Source organism: Peromyscus maniculatus, chromosome 14 (assembly GCF_049852395.1).
Source record: "Peromyscus maniculatus bairdii isolate BWxNUB_F1_BW_parent chromosome 14, HU_Pman_BW_mat_3.1, whole genome shotgun sequence".
Lineage (NCBI taxonomy): Eukaryota > Metazoa > Chordata > Mammalia > Rodentia > Cricetidae > Peromyscus > Peromyscus maniculatus.
This window is the reverse complement of record NC_134865.1, coordinates 1,693,236-1,712,836: the sequence shown is the minus strand read 5'-3', so window position 1 is coordinate 1,712,836 and position 19,601 is coordinate 1,693,236. Positions and strand designations below refer to the sequence as shown.

Genomic DNA, 19,601 nt, shown 5'->3' with positions numbered 1-19,601 from the left:
TTTTTCTAAAACTACATTTATATGTCCAGTGCCTGTCGGTCTGTCTGTCTGTCTCTCTCTGTGCAGGATCACCCATGAGTGAAGGTCAGAGGACAACCTGTAGGTGCTCTCTCCTTGGACATATGCATAAGGGCTCCTGGAGCTTAAGCTCAGAGTAGCAGGCCTGGCAGCTACTTTACCCCCACCAAGCCTGATCAACAGCCCCTATGTTTGAGCCAGGATCTTGCTCTGAAGTCTTGGCTGGCCAAGTACTTGTTTTTTAGTCCAAGTTGGTTCATGAACTCATGACAAATCTCCAGCCTCAGTTTCCCAACTGTTGGGATTACAGGCGTGCACCACCACACCTAGCCTATGGTAGATATGCTTGGATGTGATAATCATTTCACTGTGCATGTTAAACATGAAAACTTCACGTTGTATACTTTAAAATACATACAATAAAAGCCGGGCGGTGGTGGCACACACCTTTAATCCCAGCACTCGGGAAGCAGAGGCAGGTGGATCTCTGAGTTTGAGGCCAGTCTGGTCTACAGAGTGAGTTCCAGGAAACTCTGTCTCGAAAAACAAAAACAAAACAAAACAAACATATATACAATAAAATAAACTATAACAACTTGGAGAAGTTGTAATTGATAGGGGAAAAAAGAGTAAGTAATACGCACTGGGGACTGGTGCCCAGCCTTGGGTCTGTAAAAGTAGGACTGCTTCAGTTACATAGTCCAGCCTGGTCTACCTAATGGAGTTTAGAAAGCTTGTGCTATAGAATAAGACTCTTGATCAACAACCAAAGAACAACCCAGCAAACAGCAATACACAAACCAAAGCTTCTACAGAGTACTTGGAGAAACCAACCAACTAATTAGCCCTTGAAAACCTGACAGGAAGTTCAGGAGCTTGCTCAGCCAGTACAGTACTGCACAAGAACCTTAGTTTGGATCCCCAGCACCCACACAAAAAGCTGGGAGAGGCAGCACACAACTGTAACACCAGTGCAGAGAGAGGGTGTGGGAAGAGAAACCTGGAGCCTCGATGGGCAGCTGGTCTGGTCAAAATGCAGAGCTCCAGATTCAGTGACCCTGTCTCAAAAAGTAAGTTAGAGAAGCCAGGTGTGGTGGTACACGCTTTAACCCCAGCACTCAGGAGGAAGAGGCAGGCACATCTGTGAGTTCAAGACCAGTCTACAAAGTGAGTTTCAGACCAACCAGAACTACAAAGTGAGACCTTGTCTCAAAAAAACAAAAAACAACAAAAGTAGAGAGCACTAGAGGTCTCCTGACCTCTGTGTACACAGCTGTGAGCACATACAAGAGAGACAGCTCAGGTAAGAAATTCTGCCGAAGAACTGAAAGATAAAATTGAAAACATCACTGAGAATGTGCAGAAAAGAGACACCGAGTTGAAAATTGGAGAACCCATTCAGAAGGCTCCATATGGAAACACAGAAAAGGAAATACATTAAGAGAACTATACAAAGGGGCCAGCAAATAACTGAGTGGGTAGAGGTGCTTGCCTTTGAGTTCAATCCCTACAGAGCAGAAAGTGAGAAGAGATTCCCACAAATTGTCCTCTGACTCAGAAGGAATGCCATCACCCACCTCACCCCTCACTCCACATGCACGCATTAAACACACAGGGAGGAAAAAACCGTCAAGAAAGTGTCTCAGAACTTAAATTTCCAAACTAAAAGGGCCCACAAAGTATGTAGCATGACAGACTAAAACATTTTCCCCAACTCCTATCCATGAAATTCTGAGGCTGTAAGGGGATTTGGGGCGGGGGTGGAGGTCCACTACATAAGAGCTCTGCAGAAGGCACAAAGCATCAGCTGCTGAAACGACTGAGGAGCTGGAGCTAAAGCTCAGGCCGCAGACAGCCTGCCAAGTCCATCCAAGGTTACAGGGTGGATACCTGCGGGCTGGCGAAAGGCTGGTCATGATGAAGATGGGGGTGTGGGCACTAGCTAGTGCAGTGCCATACAACTGAGCCTATCTACTCAGGAGGCTGAGGCTGGAAGAGTGCTTGAGCCCAGGTGTTCAAGACGCACCTAGGCAACATAATGAGACCTCACCTAAAAACAAAAACAAGCTGTGTGTGTGTGTGTGCCATCAAACGTGAGCTCAATTCCTAGGACCCACATGGAGGAAGGAGAGAAGCAATCCTGAAAGCTGTCTGTCCACTGACCTCCCCATGTGCTCCATGGCACGTTTCCCCGTTTACACACCCACACAAGAAATAAATGGATAAGGAAATAAATAGAAAGAACTAAAACTGTAAAGTAGTTTCCTTGGGAGAGCAGGCAATGGGTAAGGGTGAAGAGAGATAAGACTACTGGTTTTATAGCTAGCGCTGTATAATTGCCTGACTTTCCAAATAATATGCATATATAATTCCAATAAAAAAAACCCAAAATATGAAAAAGAGCAGAACACTTACCAATACACTTTTCTTGCCTTCTGGATAGAAGTAACTGTTTGTACTTCTTTTAAGGTTTGCTTTGTTTTCTTTTCTGCTGATTTAAATGCCTATTTATAAAAAAACAAAAAACAAAAAACTTTTTTTTAGTAATTTTAGGATGTAGTTACATAGCATCAAAGTATATAATGGCGTAACAAATTGCTTTAGACAGCTTTCACTATATTGCCCAGGCTGGCCTCTAACTCACAAAGATCCTTCTGCCTCAGCCCCATGGATTATAGGACAAGCCATCACACCTAGTTTAATAAATAGCTGTTGTGACCCATGCAATGGTTCAGTGGGTCAAGCACCTGCTGCCACGCCTGCTGACCTGAGTTTGAGCCCTGTGCCCACAAGGTGTGCTCTAATCTCTCTATGTGTACTTGCTCTAATCTCTCTATGTGTACTTGCTCTAATCTCTCTATGTGTACTATGTGCAAAAAATAAAACAGAAAAAAGACTTGATGTCATAAAGTGACTTGATTTATACACACAAGTATATGTATAATGAAAAAAGATATTTTACCTTAAGAAGTAAAATGAATTAAATATTTACTGTATGCAAATTTTTAAAAGATTTATTTATTATGTATACAGTGTTCCTCCTGCATATATGCCTGCACATCAAATCTCATTATAGATTGTTGTGAACCACCATGTGGGTGCTGGGAATTGAATCCAGGACCTCTGGAAAAGCAGCCAGTGCTCTTAACCTCTGAGCCATCTCTCCAGCCCCCGTATGCAAATTTTTAAGAGCTATAAATGAAGAGCTTTCTTGTTGTTGAGAATTGTGGTGTACTCCTATAACCCCAGCACCTGAAAGACAGGCAAGAAGACCTGAGTTTGAAGCTGGCCTGGGTATACAGGTGTGGGGCCAGCCTGGAGTATCGAGGGTAGGTCAAGGAGGTTACTCATCTAACAGAAATTAAAGTCTCTGGTTTGTTCCAGACAATCTCTGAAGACTAGAATGCAACAATGAACAAAACAGCAATGGTAATCTTTGTGGTTGGTGTTTCTGTTTTGTGTTGTTTCACTATGTAGCTCTGGCTAGCCTAGAACTCACCAACGTAAACCTCACTCTGGAGACTAGGGTGGTTTTGAACTCACAGAGCTCCACCTATCTCTGCCTCCCAAGTGCTGGGATTAAAAGTGTATGCCACCACACTCAGCAACAATGATACTTTTATGGACTTACACTCTAAAAGATAAATAGGCAAATATTCAAATAATTTTATATCAGTTGCGGAGTTGAGAAAAACAGCGAAGTAGATTGAGAGTGGCATTATTTTTAGTAGAAATGGTCAACAAAGGCTTCTCTGATGTCTCACTCAGGCAGATATGTAAATGAACAAATGGAGAGAAAACCTTGAAAATCCGAGGGCAGATCACTTCAGCTAAGAAGACTAGCACGTACAACGATTCTGAGAACAGCAGTGCACTCCGGTTTCAGAACTGCGAGGCTCCAGTGTAGCAGAAAGAGTATGTAGTGAGTCAAAGGGGAACAGATCACACAGGGCACTACAGACCAGGCAGACAGCGCTGACTGTACTCAGACGGGATGAAACTGGAAGGTGTGAGTGCAGGAAAGATGACAGTCTGCTTGGGGTTTAAAAGCATCACTATGGCTGCTAAGTTGAGAATAGACTGCAGTGGGAGAAAAGGTCTAGTCATGTGGATACAGGGAACCAAGGCCTAAACCAAAGGAATACGATACGTGGTCAAATTCTGTGTACAGAATTTGTTTGAGTGTGTGTGTGTGCACGCGCGCGTGGGTGTGTGATGTGTCAAAGGCTGGTCTCAAACTCACTAGACAAATTAGGATGACCTTGAACTCATGATCATTCTGCCCCCACTTCCCAAGTCCTAAAATCACAGTCAAGTGACACAGGACCCAGTAGGTTCTGGTTATACATGAAATTGAGAAATAAACAAACAAACAAAAAAATGTGGGACTGGCAAGATGGCTCAGCCGGTAAAACACATGATTCAAAGCCTGCTAACTTGAGTTGGATCTCTGGAGCCCACATAAAGGTAGGGAAAAGCAACTCTACAAAACTGTCCTCAAGCCCACAGGTTCCCTGTGGTATTGTGCACACGCATATGCACACACACTAACACAGGAAATGACAGATGTGGACATGAGAAGAGAGTTCTGGATATCTCTAACACTGAAGCAGATAAGGGTGACAGTGCTATTTGCTGAGATGAGGAAAAAAGAGGGAGGTGCAGGTTTAGAGAAGAAAGTAAACGCAGGAAATAAGCACGTTTAAAGCAAAATTTAAAAATGGAGATTTTTGAATTAGAAAACCCCACTTAGCCAGGCACACACCTTGGGAGCATTGGGAAGGCAGAGGCAGGTGAATCTCTGTGAGTTTGAGGCCAGCCTGGTCTCCAGAGTGAGTTCCAGGACAGCCAGGGCTACACAGAGAAACCCTGTCTTGAAAAAAAAAAAAAAAAAGAACAGAAAAAGAAAAAAGAAAAGCTCACTTAAACAGAAAAGTCATTAAAGCTACAAAAAACAATGAGTGTCAGATTATCAAGTTACCTTCTCAGCAGCTTCAACGGTCCTCTGAGTTTTTTTAGCAGCATACCTCTTATGATCATAATATCTAGAAAAAAAAATCTATTTTAAATATTAAGTAAAACCTTCAGTTTTTATTTTTAATTTACAGTCCTAAATCATATAGAACGAAGTTGTATAGAGCACAAAATTAATTTTTACCAAAGAAGTATGTAAACACGTTCTGTAGCAGTTTCTTACAAATTGAAACATCCCTTCCAGGAGGGGGTGCTAAGAGACCCAGGAAGTAAACGCGCTTCCCAAGTCTGAGAAAGCTGTCGGCTGCAGTAAGTAAGATTCCTCAAGGTCTCCTTCGTGTTAGAGAAGCAGTCAACACTGCCTGAGGAGACTCAGCTGAACTGCAAGAGATCCCGTGCCTCTGTCGAGGTGTCTCTAACCTGAGCACAGGGCTCCAGATACACAGCGCTCCTGAGGCACCACCCATGCTGAGAGGCAACTGTTTCAGCCTTATCCTCGATCCTGTAAGCCAGCCCTCCCCTGGACTCCAGTCAGTAACCCAAAAAAACCTCACTGGCTCACCAAGTGAGACTCTGGTGCAGTCATTACTTTGATCTGTTGTGGACTCCCGTCCTGGGGTGAAAAGACGTGTGTGTGTGTGTGTGTGTGTGTGTGTGTGTGTGTGAGAGAGAGAGAGAGAGAGAGAGAGAGAGAGAGAGAGAGAGAGAGAGAGAGAGAGAGAGAGAGAGAGAAGTGACTGTGTGTGTGTTCTTCTTTGGTCTGTTGTGGATTCCCTTCCTAAGGTGAACAGACACATATGTGCACATGTATGTGTGTTGTGTTTCATCTCCCCAGGGCAACTCTCTCATACAACAGGCAAAATGACACCTGTTCTTAACATCCTACTGATTTACCATAGGTAATATTTACTAAGAATTTATAGTCATGTGTAGAGATATGAGTCATCCGTTAGGAGCACTGGCTGCTCTTCCAGAGGACCCAGGTTTGGTTCCTGTTATCCATACTGCTGCTCACAGTCATCTGTAACTCCAGTTCAGGGGACCTGACACCCTTTTCTGGCTTCTTCCGACACCAGGCACACACCGGTGCACACAATACATGGCAGCAAACTATTCATACATATGAGTAAAAGCTAAAGGAATAGTTAAATGGCTTACTTTTTGGCATTGGCATAGGCTGACAGGCTGAGATCCACATCAACAAGCAGCGGCTTGTTTTTCTGAGGCTTCTGCAGCTGCTTGTTCTTTTGCTTTTTCTTTTTCCCTTTTGGTGGTTCAGCATCACTGTTCTCAACACTGGCATCACCATCACCATCATCATCTTCCTCCTCTGATAACAAGTATGGATTTCTATTAAAAATATTCAATAGTATTTCACTAATGTCAATGACATCACTTTTCATTTCAAATTTTCCCCAATAAAATTAAAAATGATTTAGTTATATATTTTCTATGTGAAAAGAATACATGAACAATTAACAAATAAAGGCAAGCACTAGCTGGTAAGGAGCACACTCACCGCAGCAGCATGGTAACATGGTTTGTTTGCAGTTTTAGTTCTTTGATTGCAGTGGCCACAGGGTCTCCTTGAGCCTGGGCTTCTTTCACAATCACTCCGATCTCTGTCCAGTCTATCTGGTTGGCTAATGCACTTCGGACGACCTGGATGGCTCGGTCGACTATCTGTAGGTTCATCTCTATAAGCTCTCCTTTCAGTTTGTCCAGTTCCTTAGGAAACAAACCCAATGTATTTACTATAAAGCCAGCCGAGATGATCACGTTCGGAGAAGAACTGGAAAAGCTCGGCATAATACCTGAGCCTGCTGGAGAGCTTCTAGTCTGTTTTCATGGTCCTTTCGAACGTTATCTAATTTCTTCAGGGCTTGTTTTTCCTTTCAGTAACAAAACAGAATTTTCAGGTTAGGTTTCTTTCAATGCACAGCACTTCTACCCTCAATTCCTAAAACTTACTGTCCTAATGGTTCCTCTACCCATCAATGGTATCAAATAGGCAGCTGTAAAGGTTTCTCCATAAGCCGGGTGACGGTGGTGCACGCCTTTAATCCCAGCACTGGGGAGACAGAGGCAGGCAGATCTGAGTTTCAGGACAGCCAGCAATACACAGAGAAATCCTGTCTTGAAAAACCAAAAAGAAAAAAAGTCTCCTGATAGTTCACTCCCTCAAGACATGTCATGTTGAAATATTATCTCTACCCTCCTCCCAGTCCTTTGGTGCTTTGGTTACAAGTAAGTTATATATAAAGTATAACCCCAACTCCTTTGGTATTATTCAAGCAGGCAAAATTCAAGATTTCTTAAGGCATATAAGTTTTTCTTTCTTTTTTTCTTTCTTTCTTTCTTTCTTTCTTTCTTTCTTTCTTTCTTTCTTTCTTTCTTTCTTTCTTTCTTTCTCTTTCTTTTCTTTTCTTTTTTTTTGTTTGTTTGTTTTTCGAGACAGGGTTTCTTTGTGTAGCTTTGTGCCTTTCCTGAAACTCACTCTGTGGCCCAGGAGAGCCTCAAACTCACAAAGATCTGCCTGCCTCCCGAGTGCTGGGATTAAAGGCATGTGCCACCGCCGCCACCGCCTGGCTAAGCTTTTCTTTCTTATGTAGCATTAGAGATCAAACCCAGGGCCTCATGCATACCAAGAAAGCACTCTACCACTGAATTACATCAGTAGCTCCAAATAAAACTTTTTAAAATTTATTTTAGTTACATGTATGTGTGAATGTGTATTTGATTACAGGTGCCCATGGAGGCCAGAGAGGACACTGAATCTCCTGGAGGTGGAGTCAGAGGTGATTTTGAGCAGCCCAATGTGGGTCGTAGGAACTCAATTTGTATCCTCTCCAAGAACATCATGTGCTCTTAACAGCTGAGCTCCCTCCATAGCCCCATAAATCCTTGTGTAAAATATGTATTTAAAGATTGTATGTGTGCATATGTGTGGGTTCCTATATGTGAAGTCCAGAAGAGGGTTCAAATCCCCTAGCACTGGAGTTACAGACAGTTGTGAACCTCTTGGCATGGCTGCTGGGAACTGAACCTCTGGAAGCCTCTGGAAGAGCATTATGCATCCTTACCCATTCTCTCTAGCCTCCCAGTAAGTTCTTTAAAAGTACAAACTAGGGGCTGGAGAGATGGCTCAGTGAATAAGAATACTTGCTGTTCTTGCAGAGGACCTAGTTTTGGTTCCCTGAATCTACATGGTGACTCATAAGCATCTGTAACTCCAGTTCCACGGAATCTGACACCCTCTTTTGACCTTCATGGCCAACAGGCACACATGTGGTACACATATATGCAGGCAAAACACTTATACACATAAAATAAATACATCTAAAATCAACTTATTTTTTTCTTTCTTCAAGTCAGGGTCTCACTATGTATCCCTGGCTGTCCTGGAACTTGCTCTGTAGAACAGGCTGGCCTCGAATTCAAGAGATCTACCTGCGTCTGCCTCCCCAGTGCTAGGATTAAAGGTGTGCGCAACCCCACCCCCACTAAAATCAACTATTTTTTTTTTGGGGGGGGGGGTTTTCAAGACAAGGTTTCTCTGTGTAGCTTTGTGCCTTTCCTGGATCTTGCTCTGTAGACCAGGCTGGCCTCGAACTCACAAAGATCTGCCTGGCTTTGCCTCCTGAGTGCTGGGACTAAAGGCGTGCACCACCACTGGCCGGCCTAAAATCAACTTTTTAAAGGCACAAATTATTGTCTTATTGACATTTAGTTATCTCAGCATTAAATTCCAGTATTTTTCATTAACACCTTTCCCTCACATAATAATACAAAGGTTCAGAGAAGTTATTTGCCCTCCTGTATAACATTTATCAGACATAATTTATACTTCAGAGTTTGTTTTTTGAGACAGGGTCTCATATGTAGCAGACAAGGCTGGCCTCAAACTCATTAGCCTAATTCCTGATACTCCTGACTCCACTTCTCATCAGCAGGGGTTACAGGCATACACTACCATCCTGACTTATATTTTTAAATTACTGATTTGAGGACTTTTTTTTAAAACCTTATAGCATCACCAATTAATTATTATTTAAATGTTGGACAAAATACCTAAAGGATCTAATTTATAAGAGTGGGGACTATTAAAAGTGATTACCACAAGAAGTTACTGGTATAGTCTGAGTATCCTTAAACCTAGGTGTTTGGTACATTTCTTATAATGGAGTTGTTTTGGATTTTGGAATACCTGTATATACACTATCAGCTGTGCAGCCCTAATATAAATATCTGAAACCCTTTCAATATCATTGTGTTGATCTAATTGCATATAAAATTGCATTGGTGCCCTAATGCAGCGGGACTAGGCATGCATACATACATATACACATGCAGGCAAAATATTCATACCTATAAAATAAATAAATCTAAATTTTTTAAAAATATTAAAATAAATAAATAAAATAATAAATATTGCTGTGCATGCTTTTAATCCCAGCACTTAGGAGGCGGAGGCAGACCCATCTCTGTGAGTTTCGGGACAGCCAGGGCTATGTATAGACTCTGTCTCAAAAAAACAAAATTAAAAATATAAGAATAATATTGATAATGAGTATTCTTGCTAAATCTCTGTTCTCCAGCCAGTGTCCTGCCATCATGTGACAATCACATGATGCAATTTATTTAACTACATGCTTGGAAATTGTACTATTTTAAAACAAAAGGGAAGAGTGTATAAGCAGTCATAAAACTTGAAATCTTGCACTATTTTTGTTATGTTTAACTTTGTTTTTTTTTTAAGATTTGTTTATTTATTATGTATAGTGTTCTGCCTGCATGTATTCTTGCAGGCCAGAAGAGGGCACCAGATCTCATTACAGATGGTTGTCACCACCATGTGTTTGCCGGGAATTGAACTCAGGACCTCTGGAAGAGCAGCCATGCTCTTAACCTCTGAGCCACCTCTCCAGCCCTCTAACTCTTTTTTTATAACAACATTTGTTTTCCCTGTCCCTCCAGCCCCTCCCATGCACACTCCTTTGCTCTTTCCCCAAACTCAGCCTTTCTTCACCACTGTTATACACATTCCCCCACCCCCACGCTGAATACTGAAATACAGCCTGCTCAGTCCACATAATACTACCAGTGTGTGTGTGTGTGTGTGTGTGTGTGTGTGTGACCTCAGTGCCGCCCACCTGGTCCTGGACAGCCAATCCAGGGCCTTCCCTGGGGAAGACCTTTTCTCCCACTTTCAGCACTCCATAGTTGCCCAGAGTTCTTTGGGGTTGAGGCCCTATGGCTAATATTTTTGAAAAAAATCAAATCCCTTCCAAATTAAAAGTGACTTTGGGATATATTGTATGAGAGAATAAATAAAAATTAAAAAGAAAAAAAGAAACAGATCTATAGCACATGTTCTAAAAACATGGTCAAATATGCTGCAAAAACAGTGCATGTAAAATCCTCATTGACAATCATCATACAGAACAGACATGGGCTTAGTTTTAAAGCAGCTTAAGAAAAAGAATACCAAGTTTACAATAAAGAAACAGTACAGAAAATACATTCTCCCCCTGGCCCATGGAACGTGTTCCTTATAATGTAGTTTCATAATGTCCAAGTTTGAGAAGCTCTGGGTTGCTTTAAATATCCTGAGTCATACTAGGGTATGTAACAGGCTTTAGAAAGATGAGAAATGGAACAAAAGTGGGAGGATGGAATGAGGTGACATGGATGGAATGTCATGGTGACATATGCCTTCAATCCCAGATCTCAGTTTGAGGCCAACTTGATCTGCACATTGAGTGTCAAGACAAGCCAGGATTGCAGTGAGTCCCTAGCTCAAAAGAAAACACTGGGGCTGGAGAGATGCTCAGTGGTTAAGAGTAGTTGCTGCCCTTCCAGAGGCCTCTTCAGTTCTCAGAATTCACATGATAGTTCATAACTATCTGTAACTCCAGTTCCGGGGATCTGATCTGAGGACTCTCATACCATGTCCCTTACTTCTAGAAGGCCAACTTATTCTCTTTTCTAATTAATTAATTAATTAATTTTTTATTTTAATTATTTTTTTAAATTACACTCATGATAGTCATTAATTACACTCATGATATTAACTACATTTGTGGTATTCATTGATCACATTCGTAGTATTCATTCAATATTTATATTTATGATATTCATTAATTACATTAATTGTATTGATTTATTACATTCATAATATTATGTCCTAATATTACTATCCATTTATAGGGTTTTTCCATCACACAGATCAGAGATTCTGTACTTAGGAAATCATTGCTCTAAATTCCTTTCTTCTCTATCTTGAGATAATGTCTAATCTTTCTGTCTCTAGGAATTTGTATATTCTATATATTTTATATAATACAATTCTATAGTATTTGTCCCTTTTTTTTGAACGTAAAAACATTTTATGTACAACTGCAGGAGAAATAACACACAGATAGTTTGAACATAAAAACAGGTTATAATTTAAAAGTCGCAACTTATTCTTAAATGAAAGCATATTTACCTCCAAACCACTTTGACTAGTTAGTCTAATACAAATATTTTAAATAATACTATACCTGTTGTAAAGCTTTTAAATCAATTTTCTGACCTTCTATCTTGGAATAAAATTCATCCACGGCCTTATTAAAAAAAAAAAAAAGACAAACAATTGGCTATAAGGAAAAAAAGCATGGTCTCTACTTCACCTTGCACACACACAGTGTTAGCCTGTTTTGTACTGTAGTGCCCTCACTGGACCTGACCACATTTCCAATAATACAGCTAACAATGTCAAGAATAAAAATAATGTCAAGTATTTAGTCATATCTTTAAATAAAAATGGCAACAACTGTTTCTAACAGTTGTATCTGTAACTATAATTGATTTTTAGTCAATCCCCAGATTCACACTGACTGTAAGGCAAGAATATTTTTTGAGTTAATTTTCTTTCTTCTTCTTCTTCTTCTTTTTTTTTTTTTGCAGTGTTGAGGATTCAATCCAGGGCTTTGTGCATGCACTCACAATGGGCTACACTAAACACCCAACCCCAAGACAGCATAAACAATCCTTACAACTCATGTCATGTTAACCAGTGAAAAAACAGAACTAGAAAACCCACCTTGTCAAATGATTCAAATTCTATATATGGACATTGTAAATGTTGAGAAAACAAGAAAGGATGAAATTCCTCATACCTGTAAAACATATTTATTACATCACAATTAAGAATATTAATTAGCATACAAAGCAAACTGACCCATGGCTACATACGTGAGTATTTCTTCAGCTGGTTTATCTGCATTCAGGCTTGGTTTTACCTCTCTTTTCTGAATTATATAGCCCTACAAAAACAAAAAACAAAAAGCAACTAATATTAGACTCATCTATATTCACAACTAACAAAAACTGACATATTGACTGTTGTTTTTTCTAATTAAAGATGCATTTTGAATATGAAAGAAAAATATTAAAGTATGAGGTAATTTTCTAATTGTTTAACTATGAGATTATAAGCCACCATTTTTTTAAGTGCTAGCAAATTAAAGAATGCTTCTCTAAAATCAACTCAAGATGCAACACTTTAGCCAGGTACTGTGATCCCTGCCTAAAACCCAGCACTGGGAGGCCGATGTGGAACATCTTGAGTACTAAGGCCATCCTGGGCCCCACCGCAAGACCTCGGATCAAAGAGAAACTGGCTGGAGTAGGCACTTAGGACTGCCTGTTGTTTTCCAGAGGACCCAAGTTTGGCTCCCGGCAACCATAATAGGAGGCTCACAACTGCCTGTAACTCCAATTCTAAGGGATCGACACCTTCTTTTGGCCTCCAAGGGTACTAACACTAACACATTGTGGCATGCATTCACATATGCACATATACATACATGTAATTAAAAACCTTTAAAAAAAAGTTAAACTTTTTTTCTTCTACACAAATTCCTCAACTCTTCTTCTCTTGTGGATTTTTGCTTTGTTTTGTTTTAAGATTTTGTTTAGCTCTGGTTGGCTTTCAACTTGCTATGCAGGCAAGGATGACCTTGGACTTCTGATCCCCCTGCCTCCACCTCTCAAGTGCTAAGATTACAGGCAGGCACTCATAGTACCTAATTTATGCAGTGCTGGGGACCAAACCCAGGGCCAAGTGTACTCTAGGCAAGACTCTTATCAACTGAGTTTTACCTTGAGCCCCAACACAGTATTTTCTATAAAAGATAAAGGATAGAAAAAAAATTTTCGAAGAGACTACCCCAGAACCAGGTGTATAGTCCAATAGTACAGTATGAATTTGTATATACAAGGCCTTGCATTCAAGCCCCACATAAGAAAAACAAAACTATAAGTTAGAACAATAAATAGATAAAAGATATTAAATAGATAAAAGATAATGTATTTCTGGAAATCCGGTAAGATCAAAATAATACAAGGCTGCTGAGATGCAACAATGGGTAAAGATGTCTGTCACCAAGTCTGACAAGCCTGAGTTTGATCCCTAGGACCCACACAGCAAAGGAATTAGTCAATTCCTGCAGGTTGTCTAACCTTTTGAAGGCTATGATACCTCCCCAATAAACAGATACATGCAAACAATACATGGTAAGTATTTACATGACGCTGCTACCTTTCCATTGAAGTTGGATGTTTTTCTCATATAGTCTTCTGCCTTCTGCACACAAACCAGGATTTTTTCAATATCTAATGGAGAAATAAAAACAAGGGGAAAAGGGATGCCAATCAAGTTGATTAACCACTATTAAATAACTATGTACTATTCATTTTCGTTTTTTTGAGGCAGGGTCTCATTATGCGTTATGCAGTGCTGCCACACCTGGCTCAATATATTTATTAAAATACAAAAACAGCAGGAAGGTAGCTGGGTATGGTAGTACAGGCCTCTAATACCAGCAGTAAGGAGGCTGAAGCAGGACAATCATGAGTTCAAGGCCAACTTTCCCAGTAAAACCCTATCTCAAAAAAAAAAAAAAAACAACTGGGATGCTATCAAGTCTCCAGAAGTGGAAGGAAGAAGACCAATTCCTAACAAGCCGTCCTCTGAACACACACATAAACACACTAAATCTAGTAACAATAAAAATAAAAATAGGCCAATGAGATGGCTGCACAAGCCTAGAGACATGAATTCAATCCCCAGAACCCAACATAGAGGTGGAAAGAGAATAGACTCCACAAAGTTGGTCTTAGACTTCCACATAGATGCTATGGCATGTGTCCTGTCTCCCCAACACATATCAGGCGCACACACACATATACACTCACATACAAATTTTAACAAAAAAAGGAAAAGTACTAATGAAATAATGTAAGTGCTTAATAAAATGAGTAAAATGAGGTACAGTTGTTTCATTTGTGTAATTGCTATATATAAATAATAAATATATTATATATATACTAAATATATATTATATATACTAAATATATATTATTTATATATATATATATATAAGGTTATAATTTGGTCAGCCTATTCTAAATCATCCACCTTTCAAACAAGAGGATTCTTTATTCATAAAACTAATTTCCATATATACTTCTTTCTGGGTTCTTTGTAAATTCCCTCTCCAAAAAGTTACTATTTAATTTCTACAGCCTCATACTACATTGTAACCTGTGAAAAGGTTATATAACTAACATTAAGTAACCAGAGTTGTCCCAAACACTTTCCCGTGCTTTTGCTCATTTTATAAAAAACACCAAAAATACCACCTTTGTAGCTGAAGTTTTCCTGTGTCCCACCTGGCCTGTGGTCAGGACAAATCTCTCTCACCCACCAGTCCTAAATCTGCTTGATAACTGTTTTGTTATATGTAATTTTACTATGTTCAAGTTAAAACCTTCCTTTTTGGAAAAAAAAAAAGAAAAGAAAAGGGGAAGTGCTGTGGATATCGCTCTGTATGCTACGGATGTGTTGCTGATTGGTTGATAAATAAAATGTTGATTGGCCAGCAGCCAGGCAGGAAGTATAGGCGGGATAAGCAAACAAGGAGAATTCTGGGAAGAGGAAGGCTGAATCAGGAGACGCCAGCCTGCCCATCCAGGGAGCAGCATGTAATGGCACACAGGTAAAATCACAAAACATGCGGCGACATACAGATTAACGAAAATGGACTGAGTTTAAGTGTAAGAGCTAGTCGGTAGTAGGCCTGAGCTAATGGCCGAGCAGTTTTAATTAATATAAGCCTCTGTGTGTTTATTTGGGTCTGAGTAGCTGCTGGCCCAGGAGGGAGAGGAGAAAACTCCAGCTACACACCACCATCTGTTGTCACTAGAGACAAAGAGGACACACGGCATTAATATATTTCAGGAAACGTTTGATTTGTATTTTATTTTTGTTTGTTTATTCGGTGGTTTTTCAAGACAGGGTTTCTTGTGTTAACACTCCTGGCTGTTCTGCAACTTTGTAGACTAAGCTGGTCTCTAACTCACAGAGATCCGCCTACCTCTACCTCCCAAGTGCTGGGATTAAAGCCATGCACCATTACCACTTGGCATTGATTTGTATTTTTAAACAAACAAAATTTCATTCATAAAATGAAAATTATCTCTATACCTTAGAAAATGACAAATAATCCTCAAACACAAACATTAGGAATGTTTCAAACATCATCTAGAGTCAGAAAGGTCATAATTTGTCCAAGAACAAATCTTCCTTACATTTACTTTTTAAATTCATTTTTAAATAACAGCTTTAAAATAATTATTATTATTTTATTTTTAAAATATTTATTTATTATTGTATGTTTGTGTGTGTGCCTCAGTGTGCAGGTGGCGATTAGTGGACAGCTTTGGGGAGTCAGTTTGATCCTGGAATCAACTCAGGTCATCAGGCTTGGGAGCAGGTACCCTTCCACTGGGCTATCTCGCCGGCCCTACTTTCTTCTTCTTCTCGTTCTGATGAGTTAGCTTCCGTGAGTAACCACTGCAGCCTGGTTTCATCATGCAGACACTTTACAGGACTGCAGAAATCCAAATGCATGACAGACGCTATTTCTAGATGTACCCTGTGCGTTCAGTCATAAGGCTAGTGATCCAACTAATCAAGATGGCTACCATCCCCAGCTCAGTAGTCAGTGCAAAAACTAGAGGGTATGTATGAAAAGAAAAAAACCTTCTAAAGTTCAAAGGCATGAAGGTAGGCAAAAAAGACTAAAGTGCTTATTAATAGGAATAAATGTTCACACTGGAGGAGGAATGGAGGAAAGCCATATGTGTAGGATACTCTGATCAAATTTTTGTTTGTTGTTTTTTGTTGCTCTTTTTAATTTTAAAAAATTATTTTTTTTTTGAGACAGGGACTCACTATGTTGCCCAGATTGTCCTCAAACTCACCAAAATCCACTCTTAGCATTGAGATTACAGGTATGAACTACCATTATTTATATATTTTCATATACATGTATGTATGTATAGGGACAGGGGTAGGGCCCAAATGTAGAGGTCAGAGGACAAATAAAAAGCTGGACCTGGTTCTTTCTTTCCAACATGTGGATCCTGGAGCTCAAACTTAAGATCCTCAAGCTTGACAGCAAGTTCTTTACCTGGTGAGCCATCTTAACAATCCCAGACCAAAGTTTTCTAAGTCTAGAGTTAAACATTCACTTCTAACTTTAAAAAGTTAAGTTATTCCTAGTAAAGAAACAAGGGCCAAAGGCTGGAGAGATGTCTTAGCAGGTAAGAGCACTGGCTATTCTTCCAGACGACACAAATTCAATTCCTGGCATCCACCATGGTGGCTCACATGGGTTCTTACTCCAGTCCCAAGGGATCTGACACTTTCTTCTGGCCTTCCAGGGCACCAGGCAAATATGTAGCAAACAGATACACAAGGAAGCAAAACATTCCTACACACTGAAAAGGAAGGAAAAGGCCGGGCAGTGGTGGCGCACACCTTTAATCCCAGCACTAGGGAGGCAGAGCCAGGCAGGTCTCTGAGTTCGAGGCCAACCTGGTCTACAAAGCAAGTTCCAGGACAGGTTCCAAAGCTACACAGAGCAACCTTGTTTTGAAAAGCCAAACAAAACAAACCAACAAACAAAAAAAACAAGAAAAAAACAGGAAGGAAAAGAAAGAAAGAAGGAAGGAAGGGCTAGGTGTGCTAGCACACACATGTGATCTCAGTATCCAGGAGGCTGAGGCAGGAAGACTCAGAGCTCAAGATGATACTGCACTACAATGTAGGAGAAAGCTTATTTCCAAAAAAATCAAGTCGTAAAAAAGAAAATAAATAAGGTGTTTATCAGCAGTACATTTGTCTAGGACTTGTAGGTTCTTAGGTTTAATTTCCAGTACCACAAAACTTCAAAGAAAAAGGGTCAAAGGGAAAAGAAAAGAAGTGAAAATGTACAAAATCTGGACCATGCAGACAGACACACATACCTTTGCTTTCAAGTTTTTCATCCACTTTGACATTGCCAGAGAATCCATTTTCTATAAGACAGTGCTCAATAAGAGCTGGTCCATAGGCTACAAAAGTAAAGAGTATTGTTGTTATTATTTTCCTTTAGGACTTCACATTTAAAACACAGTATGAATTTATAGCTTAAGGGGCTGGAGAGATGGCTCAATGATTAAGAGCACTGGCTGCTCTTCCAGAGAACCCAGGCTCAATTCCCAGCACCCACATGGCAGCTCACAACTGTCTATAACTCCAGTTCCAGGGGATCTGACACTTTCACACCAATGCACATAAGATAAACTTAAATAAATTTCAAAAAATTTATAGCTCAGTATGAATACCCTACTCAATATAAATAGCCAGGGAAAGTAATTTTACTTCTTTTCAAGTGGTAGTAGGATTAAGACCTGAAGTAAAGAGAGGAGCCTGAAATTCCAGCAAGCAGAGAATTCGTGCATGTTACAGGTATTTAATGGCATTAAGCAACACACATATAAGATTAGCTAGAAATGTAGTTCAGTGGCAGAGCACTTGCTTAGCATATTAAACAAACAAACAAACAAAAACCCCTGGGCTTGACCCTTAATACCACAAAGAAATCATAAGGAAAATTATAAACCATGACCAGGAGGGATTTGTCATTGTATTTCAAGGTTGATTTGGTTTACAAAAATCAACTAAAATATTACAATTAACAAATGTGCAATACTTAAGACACTTTTCAAAAGATACACAAATGGCCAAAAGTTATGGAAAACATGTTCTACACAGGTTGGAGAGACAGTTCAGCAGTTAAACTCAAGTGTGATTCCCAGCACCTACATCAGGTAACTCACAACTGGACTTAACTCTAGTTCCAGGAGGATCTGATGCCTCTCTGAGCTCTACAGGCAATGGCACACATATTCACATACCCACACACCAATACACATAAATAAAATAAAATAAAATACAGTTGTACAAGATCACTAATTATCCACAAAATGCAAACCAAAACAATAATGAGGTATCACCCTACAAAGTGAGTTACACAAGATAGCCAGGGCTACATAGAGATCCTGTCTCAAATACAAAAAAAAAAAGAAAAGAAAAGATAAGATGCCGGGCGGTGGTGGCGCATGCCTTTAATCCCAGCACTCGGGAGGCAGAGCCAGGCGAATCTCTGTGAGTTTGAGGCCAGCCTGGGCTACCAAGTGAGCTCCAGGAAAGGCGCAAAGCTATGCAGAGAAACCCTGTCTCGAAAAACCAAAAAAAAAAAAAAAAAAAGAAAAGATAAGATAAGGAAAGAGAGAGAGAAAGAAAGAAAGAAAGAAAGAAAGAAAGGAAGAAAAGAAAGAAAGACTGCAATATTATTTGGATATTAAAAAGAACGAAATCCTGTCATTTTGTCATTTGCAATAACAAGAATGGAACTGTGTTTTATTATGTTAAATGAAATAAGCTAGGTATAGAAACACAAGAACTACATTATTTCACAGTACGTAAAATCTAAAAATATTACATTTGAGAAACAGAGTGGTTGACAGGGACAGGCATGACAGGTTAGAGAAAGGCTGATCAGTGCGTACTGAGTTAGACACAGAGTTAGAGTACAAGGTCGTGGTATATCACTGCACAGCAGGGTGACTAAAGATAACACAAACACTGCACATATGTACTAAAATCTTGTTACCCTAATAATATACACAGTTTTTATTAGGTACCAGATTTAAAAAAAAAAAAAAATGTTGGGCATGTTGGAACATGCTTTCTATCCCAAGAGGCTGAAAACAGCAAGATCTCAAGTTGGAATCCAGCTTGTACTACACAGTAAAGATATGTCAAATATTTTTAAACGGGTGGGTAGGAGGCTAGACAGAGATGGCTTAGTGGTTAAGAGAGCACTTACTGCTCTTTCAGAGAACCTGGGCACACTCTGATAGTTCCCAGAACCCACATGGTAGTTTATAACCATCTTTAAGTCCACTTCCAGGGGATCTAGCGCTCTCTTCTGACTCCCTGAGCATCAGGCACATACACACAGGCAGGCAGGCAGGCAGGTGCGCGCGCGCACACGCACGCGCGCGCACACACACACACACACACACACACACACACACACACACGCAAGCAAAACACTAAATTAAAAAACTAAAATAAAAAGAAAGAGCCTAGGATATAGCTTGGTATAAGAAGGAGGATTCAACCAATATCAAACTCAGAAAAAAATAAATATTTAAATTAAAACAAA

The 19,601-nt window shown here is 39.9% G+C and overlaps 1 protein-coding gene across 5 annotated transcripts in view; it reads right to left on the bottom strand.

Annotated features, from left to right (window-relative positions):
- Nucleotides 1-19,601, bottom strand: part of Nemf (nuclear export mediator factor) — a 57,174-nt gene that overhangs the window by 25,434 nt on the left and 12,139 nt on the right. For all 5 annotated transcript variants that reach the window (XM_006985433.4, XM_076550565.1, XM_042260532.2 and 2 more), the window contains 10 exons: nt 17,353-17,439; nt 13,580-13,653; nt 12,232-12,302; nt 12,080-12,155; nt 11,538-11,600; nt 6,807-6,884; nt 6,512-6,720; nt 6,151-6,342; nt 5,000-5,063; nt 2,434-2,522 (listed from right to left, as the gene is read on the bottom strand). In XM_006985433.4, coding sequence (XP_006985495.1) covers nt 2,434-2,522; nt 5,000-5,063; nt 6,151-6,342; nt 6,512-6,720; nt 6,807-6,884; nt 11,538-11,600; nt 12,080-12,155; nt 12,232-12,302; nt 13,580-13,653; nt 17,353-17,439 — 1,003 coding nt within the window. The remainder of the gene's footprint in view (nt 1-2,433; nt 2,523-4,999; nt 5,064-6,150; nt 6,343-6,511; nt 6,721-6,806; nt 6,885-11,537; nt 11,601-12,079; nt 12,156-12,231; nt 12,303-13,579; nt 13,654-17,352; nt 17,440-19,601) is intronic.